Here is an 18,168-nt window from a genome sequence, read left to right as displayed (position 1 = left end):
CAATTCCAAGTCTCCAGTCTTCAAAGTATTATATAGGTGAATACACAGGGTGAATACTTTTGTGTAACTTTTGTCTACCATTATTGGGGTGTCTTACCTGAGATGATCCCGAAAATAAATACTAATGTGTGTGGGTTTGTATGCATGCATGTTCTGGTGATGTTCGTTTACAATTACAAAAAAGGAATGGCTTTTGAAATTTAAAAAAATCCTACGTAATAAACATTCTTATATGCTTTATGGGAAGGATCATAGCAGTTACTAATCAGGAATCAGATGCCTTGGAATTAATTATGCAGTTGTAATTTGATCTGCCATAGTGGTAATATAAAAAGGTTCTTAGGAAGTGGTAATTGTTTCTAGTATTAATATTTCTAGTAAGTATTTTTTTTTTTACTGCATTTGAAGATGTGTTAAGCCCTACAGGGTTAAAAAAAAAAAACCAGAGACAGATGAGGTACAACAGTGCCTGTGAGGCATATTTGGAGATTACCAACTTAAACAGTTGAAGCTTGGTTGTTAGCTTTCTTATGTAACAAAATTACTATTTCTTTGCTTGTGTTTTATTGAACCTTTCTGTTACCTTTTTTCCAAATAGCCGTTGCTTAGCGAACCTACGTCCTCTGTTAGATTCTGGCACAATGGGCACTAAGGGACACACTGAAGCTATTATACCTCATTTGACTGAGTCCTATAATAGTCATGTAAGTGTTACAATTATTTACATGAGGGGTGGGTGTTAAATGTACTTAATTTCTCTTCTTACTCAAAAGAGATTAGAAGGAAGTTCATAAAGCAAGCAGTCAGAACAGCTTTTAAATTAAAGTGTCACATTTACCATGTGCTTTAAAAAATTGTTGTTCAGTTGCTTTCAGGCATGTCCAACTCTTTTTTGACCCCATTTGGGGTTCCTTAGAAAAGATACGGGAGTAGTTTGCCATTTCCTTCTCCAGCTCATTTTACAGATGAGTAAACTAAGGCAAACAACAGAGCTAAGTATGCCCAGTGTCGCACAGCTCATAAGTACCTGAGGCCAGATTTGAACTCAGAAAGATGAATCATCTTGATTCCGACCTGGCACTTGATCCACTAAGCAGCCATCTAGCTGTCCTATTTTTAGAAAATGCAAGCTGTATTTAATAGAGTTTTGCAGTTTTATATACAACCCTATTTTGTTTTTGTTAAGGCCATTTTGTTGTTTTAGAAACACTATAAAGGATAATTAAGCTAATAAGGACACTTAAAATCATTCCATAATCATTCTTCATACTGATTTACTTATGCTAGACTAATTTTTATGGAGACATAAAAAGAATAAAGGAAAACATACTGTTTTACATGTGAACACTGAATCACAGTGAGAAAGAACCTAGGAGTTTCCTAGTCTGACTCTCAAAAGTGATTTCTGTTAATTCTTTTATTTTAGCTACCTATTTCCTCAGAAGGAGATGGAAATTGTTGGGGGGGGGGTTTTGGGAGATGTAAAATAAGCATTCTAAATTATTGTGCTGACTGACATAGGATACTATTAATATACTTTTACATTTGCAAATGTCCTTTGTTTTGCTAAGTAGATGTAATCTAGCAAAATTCTCCACTAAATTTATTTTAAATGACTTATTCTTCCCATTTACTTCTACTATAAACTCAGAAATGTGTTTATATACCAAAAAAGTCATCCTGATATACTGATTTGAAAAACTTTTAGCAGGGAAAAATATACTATGTGGCAATAAGAGTTATAGTAGACTGTGTGGTGTCCGGGGATTACTTTTGTAGCACCCTGCTTATCCTGGTCTCTTCCACACTCTCATGTTGCTCCTGTCCTTCAGCCTTCCTCAGATCTTAGAAGCATCATATATCTTAAAAATCTCACACAGTGACCAGCATTTGATCTCATAAGAATGTTAAATGGAACATTAATACATTTTCCATTTTTGAATGTTTTTCCTCTTTGAAGAATAAGCAAAATATATACTTCCTATTAAGAAAAAAGGAAAATATTAAGGTTGGAATTTCTTCATTCTGTTTTTGGAAAGAGCAAGTAATGTCCCTCTTTTGTGTTCTGGCCCTTGTAGAGACTCTTTTAGTAGTTATAAGAATTAGCTTCATAATTTTACTGAAAAAACCGTTTGGAAAATAGGCAAGTATTTATGACACATATACTAGACTGTGAAATGTATGGAGTATTATATAGTACTTGCTGTCTAGTAGTTTACAGTCTAGTTAGAGTTAACAAACATGTAAGGCAGCATAGAAGTAGAAAATACATGATATAACAGAGTTCATCATCAAAAAAAAGTGAGAGCAGGAAGTTTTGATAATCTACCATTTTACTCCTTTTTTTAAGAGAAAAAAGATAAATTCAGTTATCTGAATTACATGATTCCAGAGTTAAACATGATCTCAAAAACAAGAATATTTCAAATATGTGTCCTCAACAATATGTAATCTTACTTTTGTGCTTATTCATTTAGCGGGATCCTCCAGAAGAAGAAATACCATTTTGCACTTTAAAATCTTTTCCAGCTGCTATTGAACATACTATTCAATGGGCAAGAGATAAGGTAAATGTCTTTCTTTGATATATTTAGTTCTCTATAGAAAAAAAGTGTTTTAGAGTACCTAAAAAGTTCTTTTTAAAACTTGTCTTTTTCCTCCCCCACGTGCAGTTTGAAAGCTCGTTTTCCCATAAGCCTTCATTGTTCAACAAATTTTGGCAAACTTATTTGTCTGCAGAGGAGGTCTTACAAGTAAGAATCAATATGTTTTCTCAATGAATTAAGATAGTGCTTTGGATTGATTTAAATCTTAGAAGCTACAATTAAATGTTTTTCCCTCAAAGACTGACTCTCATTGCTACTGTAATTTGAGGGTTATATAAATGATAGATCAAAATTCTTCGTCTTCAACATATAAATGCTATATAGATTGCAAGGTTCTGAATTCTGATGTAAAAATTCATTAAAATACTTCACAATTATTGAGGTGTGTAGATGTAAGGAGAATAAAATTCCAAATACTCAGGCAAAAAACCTGGATAAGCTAAAGTAAGGACATTTGAAAAATTACTGAAATCACTGTCAGTAGTTGCTTCTTTTCCTCTAGTAATAAGGTCTCCCTAAGGTCTGCTCTTTGTTCACCGGTACTTTGTGAATAAGAAATAAACTCTACTTCTTACTTAGTGCTAAGGTCTGTTGGGGAATAACTGTGCATAAAGGTTAATGGAACAAAGAATGTTCAAACTGGAAGGATTCTTAGAAATCATTTAGTCCAGTGATCTTACAGATAGGAAAACTTAACTAGTTAGTGGAAGACCTAAGCCTAGAAGTCAGGCTCCATACAACCACTCTAGTGCTAGAAACATTCTGAAATAATTAATGTGTTCTAACTCAAGAAAACTTAGCCTAAGACTTGGAGTCTAGGGTGAAATTTGAAAATTTTATCTAGCCAAGCTTCCAGGAGGAAAAACTGAGGCCCAAGAGGGCAGTATTTCTGAGGCTTAGAGGCTCAACTAGTTGCACAATGGAAAGAGCACTGGGTCTGAAGTCAGTCTGAGTTCAAATGCAACCTTTAACACTTGCTAGTTGCATGACATTGGGCAGGTCATTTAACTTCTGTTTGCCTCAATTTCCTCTATTATAAAGTTATAATATTATATTTGTATAATTATATGTGTCATATAATTATACAGATATAATAATATTATATTATAATTACAATAACACCTACTTCACATGGTTGTTATGGGAATCAAATGAGATAATATTTGTAAAAAAGCACTTAGCTCAAGGCCTGGCACATAATAGGTACTATATAAATGCTTATTCCCTCCTCAGTTTCTTTATACTTGAAATAAGGTCATACCAGATGATCTATAAAGTTCCTTCTAGATATAACATTCTATGATCCTATTTTTCTTCATTATAATTTATGTAAACTTTTTATTTGATTAATTAGGAATTATATTTATTTTTTCCTATTTTGTATTTCATCTTTTTTTTTTTTCATCATCTTTTTCCTCATTCTAGAGGATACAGTCTGGAGAGAGTTTAGAAGGCTGCTTTCAGGTTATTAAGTCACTTAGCAGAAGACCTAGAAATTGGTCCCAGTGTGTTGAATTAGCAAGAATGAAATTTGAAAAATATTTTAACCATAAGGTATGTATATATTTTAGAACCTATTAAGTGTTGTATATAAGTGTTCAACAAAATCTAAGCCTTACTTAAGTAAACATTGAAAATAATAGATCTGGAATAGGGATGGACCCAAGAGGCCACCTAGTATAATCTTCCTCACTTTATGGATAAAGAAACAAAGACCTAAAGAGGTCACCTAACTAGGAAGGCAGCATTTGAACCCACATCTCCAAATCTAGTGCCATTTTAACTCTCAGAAAGAGTTTTCTAAATTTCGTTGCAAAAAAATATCTAACATGAACTTTTCTAGAAAACATCTTGTTAATAGTAGGACCTGGAGAACATAACCTTCCTGTCTTTATCTGAAAACTTGGAGAAGCCCACAATGAATTTGAAAGTGATGGTTGTTACACATTAAGTGCTTGATAAAGTTTTTGACCAATAGCATATTAAAGACTTCTAAATTGCCAATTTCCTTGAAATTAATTGATCCCTTACTGTTAAGTGTATCATTTGATTTTAGGGTTTTTGTAAAGAATGACTGTTTTAAATATGAAAAGGCATGAGAGGCTCTGGATTTTCCAAAGAACGAAAAAAACCAAAAAACCCATGAAATTAACTTTTTGCTTCTTAGCTGAATTTGATCGTTGAATGGCAGTTTGATAAATTCTGATTTCCTGCTATTCTAGGTTAAAAATTAGGTGTGTATAATGACTTTTTTTCCTCTGACAGTATTAAAGTCAGCGTATCATTGAAGAAGCAGCTTTCATTTTGAACGTGCTCAGTTTTCTGTTGCTCCTCATGTAAATCTCATTTTGACCAGAAGAGACCACTTTTTAGCTCTCTTCTGAAATGCTGGTTATTCCTTTTTCCATTCTTCCTACTACCAGTACACTGAGCCAGGAGCCAGACTGCTTACTGATAGCTTTCAGATCCTTCATTCCACCATCCCAAAACATCCCTATTGCAGTTATCTACTGGCCTCTGTATTTTTCCTCCTTTCTTAAGTACAGTATACATAAAGTTCATAATCTGTGCCCAACTCTTGCCCTCATTTTTAGGAACGTCATAACACATCAATTTACTGGATACCCTAGCCCCCATTTCATCAGCCTTTTCAGTTCCCAAGTCCTGTGCTTTCACTCAGCCTGTCAGGATTGTGCTGATGGACTGTCACTCAAAACTCTGCTACCTCCATGATCTTGAGCTTTTAATTTCCATTCTACATTTATAACCTCATCTTCTGTCTCTGACTTCACTACTTCTTAACATGTTCTTCATCCTCACTGTGACATTTAATCTTTCCACTCTTCACTATGGCTGGCCAATTCAACTATATACACTCTTCTGTCTTAAATCCCTTGCATCTTTGTCCTGTCGTTGCTCATACTACTAAGTCCCATTCCTAGCTTATCTTTGCCATCCTCATTCCCACGTGAGTTGAGCCTAACATTGCTGGAGAAAGTCTTATGACCATGCTGACCAGGTCCTCACTGCCATGCACCAGTCCTTTTTTTCTTCCCTGACTGATTATCTCTTTGTATTCTCCAAAACAGTTGTTCCAGACCTTCTCTTAAGGCCCGTACCTCATCCCTTCTCTCTTCTCTTTTTGCAGGTGACATCACCTCCTACGTTACTGAGATAACAGAGACCAGCTACTGTAATCTTCCTCTTCTCCCCTAATTCAAATATCAGAACTGTTCTGTGTCGTTCCCCATTTTTTCCTTTGCTCTGAAGAAACAGTGGCCTATCTTCTAGCCACAGGCTAGTCTCTTCTGTTTGTGCTCTTGATCCCTGGCTCTCCCTCTGTTCCTGGAGTGTACTTCTTTCATAATTTTTTTATTTTTATTTTTATCATCAGTCTCTCTGGCTCTTCCCCAACTGCCTATAAACACGCCCAGGTCTCTGTATCCTTAAAAAACCTTCAGTAGACCCTGCCCATCCCCTCGAGATAATCATCTTAAACTTCTCTTATTAATAACCACATACCTAGAATAAGATGTCTTATACTCCTTGCTTCTACTTCCTCACCTCCCACTCAAGTATCAACAGCTTGCAAGCCTAGTTTCTGACTCTGCTTCTCTTATTTAACTGTTCCAAGTGGCCTGTTCTCCATCCTCATCTTCCTTGACTTCTTTGTTGTTTTTGTTACTAATGACTATCACTTTTTTCCTAGCTTTACTCTCTGCCTCAGTTTCTGATATGCTGCTCTGTCCTGGTTCTTCTCATCATATGACCACCCCTTCTTAGTCTCTTTTACTAGACTCTCCTTCTTTTTCTGTCCGCCAGTGTTCTGTCCTTGGCCTTCCTTTCTTGAGTCACTTCTCTTAATGATCTCATCAGCTTCCATAGTTTCAACCATCATCACTCAAAATAGATGACTCCAAAATCTATATATTCACCTTTGCATCTCTGTACTTCCCTACATTCCAGTCAAATGGGACTACCAGCAGTAATCTGAACTGACACTATCCTTACAGACTCTCCCCCATGCGTGGCATGGTGTGGCGTTACACCTTATCCCCTATTCTCACAATTACTGTTTTCCTTCAAAACTCAATTTAGTTGCCTCTGTGAAACCTCTGACATGGTTTGAATGTGAGGAGGGTCAGAAAATAGATGAAGTAGGAAGTTAACAACATAGTTAAGGTGAGAAGTGAAGAGAAGTTGGGGAGAAGTAGGCGCTGTTAGGTCAAATGAAAAACTACTAAAACAAAACATAGAACATATAAAACATATAACATCATTTATCTTTTTGTAAAAAATAATGATGAGAATGAGTAACTAAGATATTTTTAAGATATATTTTAAGAGAAGTTAAAGACCTATTAGCAGCAGTATAAAGTGAGATGATTTAGTAGAAAATGTCTTCCAGTAAGCATGTATTTAACTAAAAATGGCAGTGTACTCCCCATACAATTTTTAAACTCTTCTTATCCAGTGGATCTTTTATTGTAGTTTATAAACATGATGCAGTCTCCAACATCATTTAGAAATACTTTCCTTTGACCATACTATCCGCTTAAAGCTATTGTCCTATATGTCTTCTCCCATACATGGCCTAATTCTCAAAAAAGCTATATACACTGTCTCCATTTTCTCACCTCCCACTCACTTCTCAACTCCTTGTAATCAGACTTTGCTCCAGCAACTTAAGATAAAATGGTCTCTCTGAGGACCTCTGTTGTTATGGCTAAATTCAATAGCTATTTCCTTAGTCCTTCATTTTAATTTGACTCCTCTGTAGTAAATGATTCTTAAATCATCCCCCCTCCCAAAGCCCTCTTTAATTCTAGCGCCTTCCCTCTTTTAATTATTTCTGGTTTATCCTGCTTGTAGCTTGCTTTGTACGTATTTGTCTGCATGTTGCTTCACCATCAGATTGTAAGCTTCTTGGGGGCAGAGACTGTCTTCTGTCACTTTTCTGTGTCCCCAGTGTTTAGCAAAGTACCTGGCACTTAATAAATATTTATCGATTGTCTGGTTACTCTCTCCTCTCAGGATTTTCCTGACACCATTGTTTTTTGGTTCTCCTTTCTGGTCGCCTTTTCTCAATTTTCTTTGTTAAAATATCATCAGAACTAGCTCCCTCTCTGTGTTCTACTCTCTCCACTCTTCCCCTAATTTATGTCTGTACCTTAGGAATATATATCTGGACTAAGAACAATATATTTGGAAGAAAATGGTCTTCTGTTTTTGTTTCCAAGAAAGGAATTTGATAACAGCCTTATTTTTAATGTTAATCATGTTTTTCTTTGACTCCCTTCAGGCTCTTCAGCTTCTTCATTGTTTTCCCCTGGACACACGATTAAAAGATGGCAGTAAGTATACCTAAACATCTGGAGCACACTTTAATGTAGTTCTTTTTTTTAATTAATGGTTGCCACGTTAAAATTCACTATATATGTCTTTATTAGGTTTCTTTTGGCAATCCCCAAAGAGGCCACCTTCTCCAATAAAGTTTGAATTTAATGATCCTTTGTAAGTATTGGACCACAGTTAACAAATGTAATTTCTTCTGATAATGGCCAAACTATGTATTACTTGAGAGCAAAGGCCACAGGGTGAAAATTTTTTTCAACTGTATCAACTAACAAAGACCATTTCCTAAGGTGTTAGAGAGGGTTATAATATCCGAGGGTGGTGAAACTGCCCACGTTGCTGAAATCTTTAATTTTAAATACAGTTAATGTTTTTCCCACATTGGTGAAATCTTTAATTTTAAGTACAGTTAAAATTTTTCATAATGTTTAATTACTCATACTTTTATTGAAATATTTGCTATCAAATATATAAGGAACTTATTGTTCTTAATTGAAAATTATCTTTAGATTTATTAAGTAATTATCTTTAGTTAACATTTCACTATTTAAATAACCATATAACTTCTTGTTTAATGTCCCTGCCTTGGTTTCTTCATCTACTTTACAGGTTATTATGAGACCCAAATGGGATTCTAGAATGAGATTTCAACTTTGAAGATAACTTAAAAGGTTATTTAGTCCAACCCCTACTCAAATCATGAATACTGTCTACAAACATAATTGAAAACTATTTTAGAACATATAAGACACTAGACTGAAAATAGGTAGCATTATATATTTTCTAAGTATGCACTTTTCAGTTACTAATGATCTGCACTGGGCCAGTAGTAAAGAATGCCATTTTTATGTATTTACTGCTGTTATTCCTCTCATTGGTAGCTTTCTGGAAGTTCTACCAACAAGAGAATCAATACATCCCACACAATTAAAGGCTTCAGGATGGACTAATTAAGTTGGGAGATTACTATCAGTGGGTTGGCAATAGAGTTATGAATTTTTCAGCCTTAATAACTTTTATGGATTATAAAAGAATTCCCTTTATAGAAATAATAAGCTTGATTTTTTTAAGCTACTATAGAAGTATTTTGTACTTAACAGGGTTAGTTTATGTATTTGAAATTAATTTAGAAGATTAACAGGTAAGAAGTTTTTTTTTTTTTTTGAAAGATCACTATGATCTAGGCTAGCCCTACAAAGCATACAGCCTATGAATTGCTTAGAGCCCACTAAAACAGCCCAAGGGCAGTATGTTTTGCAGGCCTGTTTTGCATCCTCTGCATTTTTTGGTGGACACCCAAAATTCTTTGGCATGACCGCAAGCAGCCACAGACCATATGTTGTGCGGGCCTGGTCTAGGCAGTATTCGAGAAGAGAGTATTATGAAAATTGCATTCTTAAATGCCCATTTCATTTCTGAATTAATGCATGTATTATGTGGGGAAATAGTGCTTACTTCTTTACTAAACTGACCAATATAAAAACGAAAAGTCAGTGATATTTTTTATGTTCAGTAAAACTAGAAGCATAGAATTTTAGGTTTGTGATAAAAATTAACTAATATGTGGATTCACCTGTTTATTTTGTTGGTGTTGGGCATTGTTAAGATATTGAATGTAGGTTCTGGCTTCTACTTTTAGGAAATTGATTTTAAGTACTTAAAGATCATTCTCTTTGAGTTTTCTTATACATTATTTATTCAAAACTTCTTAATTCCTCCCTACTTCTTTTGGCTCCATATTTCTTTGTAGTTTTTATGTACCCTAAAAATGTCTTTTGTAGCCAGAAGGTTACATTCTTTGTGATTGTTTTAAATCCTGGTGTTATCTACCACTCTGTAGTATTAAAGATAGCTTGATGTAGAAAGAAAAAATGTGGGTCTGAATTTTGACTCTGTGACCTTGGGCAAGTCACCTTTAACTGGTCTGTTTGCTCACCTATAGATAACTTTAAAGGCTCATCTAGCTTCAAACCTGTGATTTTTGTTTTTTACACTATTGTTCCCTCTTTTGTTGGTTGGTACTAGTAAAGTGAGAAATGTGAGAAAAGGATTCGTTAAACAAGGAAATAGGTAAATTAGACAAATGTCTTATCTTTCATGACTCAAATTGTATCCAGTATATTAAAAACAGATTTTTTTTTTCCTAAAGACATATAGACTTCAAAAAAATTCTATTTAAAATTTTGGATTGTAGTTTGTCAGGGCAAGAAACATCTCTCTTTAGGAAACTATTATAAAAAAGTAAAATCTTTTCCACAATTTTTTTTGCAAGAAACCTACATAGGTGAGATAATTCTGTTCTGTGTGCCTTTTTTACAGTTTAACTTGTATGTATGCTTCAACTTTTTGTCATTATCAGTTTATAGATTGCCACATGGGATTAAAATTAAAAGTATGTTTATTTAATTTAATCTTTGGTGCTCCATAAGGCAGCATTGATTTTTCTAATGGGTTTGAAGTGTTGTCTCAGTGGACATTTTATGATTTTGAATTTTGTTGGTGCTTTAGAGAATAGAAATATAATCTTCTTATTTCCACTTGTGACTATTTTGACTTAATTCTTTTAAACTTAAGAAAAATATCTGGAATAAAAATTTAAGTACCTTAATTATGTAAGAGTTGATGATGTTATAGAATATTCTTTTAAGCTGTAACAAATTGGATTGTTACAGTATATTGACATTCATCTAGGTTACTTTTTTGGTTTTTTTTTATTTTAACAGACACTTCAGTTTCGTACAGACTGCAGCAAAGCTATTTGCTACAATATATTGCATCCCATTTACGGAAAAGGTGAGATGCTCTTTAAGTACTACAAGGGATAAAAACGGATCAAAATTTAATCAAGTACCAATTTTTCTCCCATTGAAGCAGCTAGGTAACACAGTGAGTAGAGCACTGCCCCTAGAGTCAGGAGGACCTGAGTTCGAATCCAGTTTCAGACACTTGACATTTACTAGCTGTCTGACCTTGGGCAAGTCACTTAGCTCCAATTGCCTCACCTTCCCCCCTCCAACAAAATAACTGCTTCCCTTTTTTTTAAGAAACATTCTGTAATGTGTTGCATTGTTGCCCAGACTTATATCTATATAAGGAACTGAAAAGTCTTGTGTGACTAAGCAGAAGTTGTAATGTATTTGCTCTAAAACTTAATAGTGAAATACAACTATCTAGTAAAAGTAAGTTTATTCATTTAGTGGTATAAAATTTAATAAGGACAAATGTAAAGTTGGCATCTTGGATTCAGAAAGGAAACTTCACAAGTATATGGAAAGGTAAGACAAATAAATACCTAAATACTAGCTCATCAGAAAAAGATATAGACGTTTAGTAAAAAATTTTAGATTCAACATGAGCTTTTACCTAAGTTGATAACTCTCTCAAGAGGAAGAGAAAACAGTTTCACAAAGTTCCTGAAAAGGTGATTATTGAATACTCTAGGCATAGGAGCAAATTATACTAACTGACATAAACATCAGTCTTCTTAAATTTCAATAGTTTAACTGCCATACTCATTTTCAGTTGAGTACTCTCCAAAGTTATATTATCAGTTAACTTACATGCATCTTCAGTTTGAGGAACTGTGACATCATGAGGAAATGATTGTTTGAAAATAAAATGTGAATGTCTAAAATGGATACAGCATAACCTAATCATTTTGGTTCCACATGCCTGAAGTGCTACTGGATCTAGGTTTTTGTTCATTTGGTTTTCTTTTTTTGGTGTTATTTTGGGGAATCTTAGAATACAGAGGTAATATCAGGAATAGTTCTATCACAATGTGACTAGATTTTGAGATGCCATTTATTGAAATCATTTTCTTTAAAATAGGACTTGTCAGTAGAAACTTTCTCCAGTATACTTTCCAAATTACAGATTCCAGAATTCAAACCTTCAAACAAGGTATGTTTTTAAATTTTTCATATGTTTAGTTTTTTTATTTGAATTATTTGTAGCATGTACTTTTCTATATTATCCTTTGAAAAATCTCACAGTTATTATCTATCCTTAATATGATTTCTTCCATTTACGCTTTCTTGATCTCCAAGTAGACAGAATCTCTCTTGTGATAACTTTTTTCTTTTTATTGTACTTTCATATTGTACCTGTTTTACAGTTAATTACATACATTTTTATATCCACCCTGTAATCTGTAAGGTACATGAAAGCAGTCTTTTTCTTTCTATCTTCTAGCATCCAGAAAAATGGCTATGTATAGAGGAGGCAATAAAGCTGTATTGAATGAAAACAAACTCACGTTCTGTCATCTTACCCTGCACAAGTGCATTTTACCAATTTCTGGCATATACCTTATTTCCCATAGGATTTTGAAACAACGAAATTGAAATAGAATTATAGGCTAATGAGTTGCATAAATACAAATTGTTGTCAAAACATGTTGAGTAAACAGCTATTTCTTGAATAAATCTTTAATGGCTTAAACATTCCCAAAGTATACCCATGGAAAGCTCTGAAACTGGGCAAAAAGGTTTGTGTAGCACTGTTGCCACTTCTGACATCAAGGAGAAACTGGAACCTCCCTTTACACATTGTATTTAATAGTGGTATCCTTTGCAAATTGACTCTTAAATTTCCCTTTACGATGACACTGCCTCCTTTCAGAAAAATTTCAGGAGCAGTTAAACATACAGCTTAAACAAATATTTGTTTTTTAGCTGATCTTAATCTAGCTTAGGACATATAACAGGTTTCTGTCAGGAATTTTGTTACCTTTTATTAAGAAATGAGAGACATCAGTGTGTATTATATAGAGAGCTGATCTCAGAGTCAAAACCTGGGTTCTTCTAATTGCATTACTGCACACTGTGTGACTGAGCAAGGCATTTCACCTCTTCATACCCCATTCTAAGTAGCAGATCAGGTGCCTTGCTGGGAATCCCTCTACCAGTGAAATGACAGTACTAGTTGTTCTTGCTCCCCTCTAAAAATAATAGGTAGATATTTGTTTGAGACTATGATTTGCAATGAATGGATTTATAGTAAAATGGATCCATTTTTTTCTCTGTAGTTTTCTCCATAGTTTTATTTTTTAACATAAGAAAAATACAGAAAATATATACTGTGGGAGCCAACTTCAGACCAAGAAAATAGTGGCATTAAATTAAGTAGCTCTCATTCCTATGTAATTTTAGGTTGTACAAACAGATGAAACTGCGAGGAAACCTGATCATGTTCCTGTTAGTAGTGAAGATGAGAGGAATGCCGTTTTCCAGTTAGAAAAGGCCATATCATCCAATGAGGCTACTAAAAGTAAGGAGACTATCTTTGTAAAAGTAATTATTTGACTGTGACTTTAAATAGTACTGTATCTGCACAAAAACCAAAAACATAGGATTTTGTAAAGTAGGTTTGGTAGCTATTAAGATTATTGGGCAACTAGGTGACACAATAGATTGAATGCCAGAAAAGACTTTCTGGGTTCCTATCTTCCTGGGTTCAAATTTGGCTTCAGACATTTACTGACTGTGTGATCTTGGGCAAATCATTTAACCCTATTCTTTGCCTCAGTTTCCTCACCTGTAAAATGAGTTGAAGAAGGAAATGCCAGACTACTCCAATATCTTTGCCAATAAAACCTGAGTCATTTGCAAGAGTTGACCATGAATGAACAAAAACAACAATGAAAGATGATTATAACAGATCCTCCCCTAAAATATATAGAAAACTGAGTCAAATTTATAAGAATACAAGTTATTTCCCAATTGATAAATAAATGGTCACAGGATATGAACAGACAGTTTTCAGATGAAGAAATTCAAGCTATCCATAGTCATATAAAAAAATACTCTAAATCACTTAATTGGAGAAGTACACAATTAGAGGTACCACCTCAGCACCTATCAGATTGGCTAATATGACAAAAAAGGAAAATGATAAATGTTGGAGAAGATGTGGGAGAACTAGAACACTAATGCATTGTTGGCGGAGTTGTGAATTGATCCAAACAATTTGGGACTATGCCCAAAGAGCACCCAAACTGTGTGCATACCTTTTGACCCAACACCAAAATGATCATAAAAGAAGGGAAAAGGATCCACATGTAAAAAAGATATTTATAGCAGCTCTTTTTGTGGTGGCCAAGAATTGGAGGTTGAGGGGATGCCCATCAGTTAGGGAATGGCTGAGCAAGTTGTGGTATATGGTTGTGATGGAATGCTATTGTTTTGTAAGAAATGATGAGCAGGCAGATTTCAGAAAAACCTGCAAAGACACATATGAACTAACGCTGAGTGAAGTGATTGGAACCAGGAGAATGTACAGCAACCTTGTGCAGTGATCAACTATGATAGTCTTAGCTGTTCTCAGCAATGCAACGATCCAAGACAATTCCGAAAGACTCATGATGGAAAATGCTATCCATGTCTAGAGAAAGAACTTTAGAATCTGAATGCAGATGGAAGCATACTATTTTCTCTCTTTTTTTCTTTCTCATATCTCTTCTCTTGTTCTGATTCTTTTTTCACAACACGACTAATGTAGAAATATATTTAATATGATTGTACATGTAGAGGCTATATCAAAATGAATGCCTTCTTAGTTACGGGGTGTGAAAAGGGGGGATTTTGGAACTCAAAACGTATGAAAGTGAAAGTTGAAAACTAAATGTAAATAAATAAGAGGGAAAGAAACAAATCTCATTCATTTTAAACTTCATTTGAATTCAGTAATTTCAACACTTTTTCTGCCAACGGAGTTTGAGGAGCTTTAATGCAGTAATACAACATTTTCTATCCCCATAGCTCTTATATAGTTTACCTGATGAGCTGGTAAAGAGTACTAATTAAACAGTGTTACTGGAATTATGTTAGGTTATACCTTAGTCAGTTTCCTTTGGGAAACAAACATCTAGATCTGTTCCTAGAGACAATCTCTTCTGTATTGATACATCAGGTTAATTCAGGCTAAGAGCACAAGTACAAACTTGATCAATAGTGATCTAAAACATAGTAAAACCAGAACCTGTGAGGTGATATTCTGACTTTCTAGTGAATCATCTGTTGTAGATTAGAGACAAGGGCCATTTGTACCTCTGCTCCTTTATCCTTGGTGATCATTTTTTTTTTTTCCGTTTTATCAACAATTTTTTGCGGTGGAAACAGCCCCCAGTATGTAGTAGTCAGGTGACCATAAGCAAATTACTTAATCTTAATTTCTTTATCTGTAAAATGGTGATAATAAAATAAGCACCACCTACCTTACCACTCTTGTGAAGAAAGCACTTTTCTAAGTCTGATATTATTATGCTTGACTCTTACCCAATACTGACCCAGATTTGATATTCAAAAGTTCACTACTTAGAGTATATAGGGGAAGCCACATTTGTAGACCATTTAGTGTCATTTCTTAATGATTTCCAGCTACCTAATAGTAAATATCCTTTAGAAATGCATCTAACATGTAGTCATTCATTCTCCATAGTCTTTTTTTTTAAAGATACATGCTTATCTTTAGGACAACTTGCTTGAATTCTGCATATTACTATAGTGATCTACGTTTATTTCATTATTAATATATTTAGCTTTGAGACATCATGGCCTAATGGGTTCAGAGCTAGGCTCTAAGGTACGAACCTAGGTTCAAGTCCTGCGCTAAATAGAGCACTTAACCTTAACCTCTCACTGACTCAGGCAACTTCAGCTGTAAATTGCAGAAAAGGTGCCAGTGCGCACTGACAGGAAGTTTCCTCATGATATACCAACAAAATCATAGGCCTGGTTAAAAAAAATAGATGCCATTTGGTCACGTTAGCCCACAAAGCGTGCTTTTGTATCTTTTAGTAACTACAATTGTTGACTCATCTCCCACCTTGTCATTTTTCTTAAATCATCTGAAAACAGAAATTGCTGGGGGAAAAAAACATCAGTTGTATTTGTTCTGTTTAAAATGTGGACTTCTGGTTCAAGTTTTTTTTTTTTTCCCTGACTTATAATCAGATGACCTTCAAATGGTGGTGCTTTCATTTGAAAAAGATGATGATAGTAATGGGCACATAGATTTCATCACTGCAGCATCCAATCTTCGAGCCACAATGTATAGCATTGAACCAGCTGACCGACTCAAGACGAAGCGCATTGCTGGGAAAATAATCCCAGCCATAGCAACATCCACAGCTGCAGTGTCTGGTTTGGTGAGTGTCTTGACCCTCTAAGAAAAACCTTTCTGACCATAACTTATTTATACTTTTTGGAAGGATGAATATTAATCTTATCTATTATAGAATTTAAATTATGACTAAAAATATCTCAGAAGTGTGGAGATATTTTAGAATGGTAGAAGTGCTTCATACACTGAGCTCTGTATCAAAATGACAAATACTTTGCTTTTTTTCCAGCTTTTTTCTTTTCCATTTTTAATAGTTCATATCACATAAAACAATTCCAACTTTCGGTCAGGTGATACTTCTTTTAAAGCATTTACAATATAGACCACAAACGAATTTTTTTTTAATATTAACCAGCTGAGACACAGATAACTATGTATACTGATTTCACAAGCCCTTGACCTAATTGTCTCCACACTATTACTAAGAATTAAAGGACCCTAACTTATTGTTATTGGTCTAAAGTCCTAAGTCTAATAGCTTAATTTTAGACTTAACCTCTGATGTTCCCCTATCAACAGTCTATAGTTTAATGGATCTGGTATTAAGCTTACAAATCTTTTGACTGTAGGAAATTGCCACTAAGAGTAGGGACATTGCAGGGAAACAGTATTCCCCAACTGCATGCCAGTTACAGGCAGGAGTAGATTGTTAACTTGCATTCAGTCAGACTTAAAGTCTGCCAGGTGTCAGCAGGGAAGTTGAGTCAGGGGAATCCTACCTCAGCCCAGACTGAACAGCCACTCTCCCACCCTTCTCATGAAGTTCATCCCAGCATCTTGCAGGCTTACTGGCATCATGGATTGAAGGCTCAGACCGCCTTTCTTGCTATCTATACCTGGAGTTAAACTCAGAAGAACAGTCACTTAATAGTCCCATAGCATCTAATAATGGCAAGTTCCAATAACCAGGTTTCAAATATGATTATAATTTCACATTGGCTAAGGAACATCTTTTGAGGCAAGTCTTAAGTGGCTTACATTCCTTTCTATATATGTTCTAGTTCCTGATTAAATAACAATCATAAAATCAAATTTACCATTAAAACCTTAACTTTTCCATCAATGCCAAATTTTACCCGAGGTTACCTTCCTCTAGGAAACTTAGACTAAAATTCTTTTCCCCAAACTAAAGATTTAGTCTTAGTAATTAATTCAGTCAGTTGTTTTAATACTAATTGCTTTTACAACACTTTGTAACATCCAGTTTTTCTCCCTATCTCTCCCCTCCACTCACCCCCAATACCTTGCATTCTGATTACCCCTTCCCTCAATGTACTCTCTCTTCTGTCACACCCCACTCTTCCCTTATCCCCATCTTCTCTCTTTTCTTGTAGGGCAAGATAAATTTCTATACCCCATTACCTGTGTTTCTTATTTCCTGGTTATATGCAATAATAATTCTCAACATTTGTTTCTGATACTTTTGAATTCCAACTTCTCTCCCTCTATCCCTCCCTGCTCATCCCCACTGAGGCAAGCAATTCAATACAGACTAAATGTGTCGTTTTGCAAAAGACTTACATAATAATCACGTTGTGTAATACTAACTATATTTCCCTCTATCCTACTCTATCCCCCTCATTTGACCTTGTCCCTTCCTGTTTCCAGCTACTCCCTTCTCCCATTTGCCCTCCCATCTGTCATCCCCCTCATATTACTTGTCCCCTTCTCCCCTACTTTCCTGTAGTGTAAGATAGATTTTCTTACCAAATTTAGTGAGCATGTTATTCCCTCCTTAAGCCATATGTGGAGAGAGTAGCTTCATTTTTCCCCTCTCCCCTTATCCCTTTTCTCCTCCATTGAACAAGATTTTTCTTATTTCTTTTATGAGTTATAGCATGCCCCAATTCCATTTCTCCCTTTCTCCTCCCAATATATTCCTCCCTCACCCCTTAATTTTATTTTTTTTATAGATCTCTTCTGATTCAACTCAACCTGTGCTCGGGTGTGTGTGTGTGTGTGTGTGTGTGTGTGTGTGTGTGTGTGTGTGTGTGTGTGTGTGTGTGTGTGTGTGTGTGTGTGTGTGTGTGTGTGTGTGTGTGTGTGTGTGTGTGTGTGTGTCTGTGTGTGTGTCTGTGTGTGT

At 34.9% G+C, this 18,168-nt stretch overlaps 1 protein-coding gene across 2 annotated transcripts in view; it reads left to right on the top strand.

The window, feature by feature from the left end:
- The window catches only part of UBA6 (ubiquitin like modifier activating enzyme 6), a 77,289-nt gene that overhangs the window by 47,862 nt on the left and 11,259 nt on the right, over positions 1–18,168 (top strand). For both annotated transcript variants that reach the window (XM_072620890.1, XM_072620891.1), the window contains exons 20-29: positions 599–704; positions 2,478–2,567; positions 2,673–2,753; positions 4,032–4,160; positions 7,909–7,960; positions 8,057–8,120; positions 10,685–10,754; positions 11,793–11,864; positions 13,115–13,232; positions 15,917–16,110. In XM_072620890.1, the coding sequence (XP_072476991.1) occupies positions 599–704; positions 2,478–2,567; positions 2,673–2,753; positions 4,032–4,160; positions 7,909–7,960; positions 8,057–8,120; positions 10,685–10,754; positions 11,793–11,864; positions 13,115–13,232; positions 15,917–16,110 (976 nt within the window). The remainder of the gene's footprint in view (positions 1–598; positions 705–2,477; positions 2,568–2,672; positions 2,754–4,031; positions 4,161–7,908; positions 7,961–8,056; positions 8,121–10,684; positions 10,755–11,792; positions 11,865–13,114; positions 13,233–15,916; positions 16,111–18,168) is intronic.

This window comes from Notamacropus eugenii, chromosome 6 (genome assembly GCF_028372415.1).
Source record: "Notamacropus eugenii isolate mMacEug1 chromosome 6, mMacEug1.pri_v2, whole genome shotgun sequence".
Taxonomy (NCBI): domain Eukaryota; kingdom Metazoa; phylum Chordata; class Mammalia; order Diprotodontia; family Macropodidae; genus Notamacropus; species Notamacropus eugenii.
Note: the sequence above shows the minus strand (reverse complement) of the source record. Positions and strands in the feature narration are given on the sequence as shown.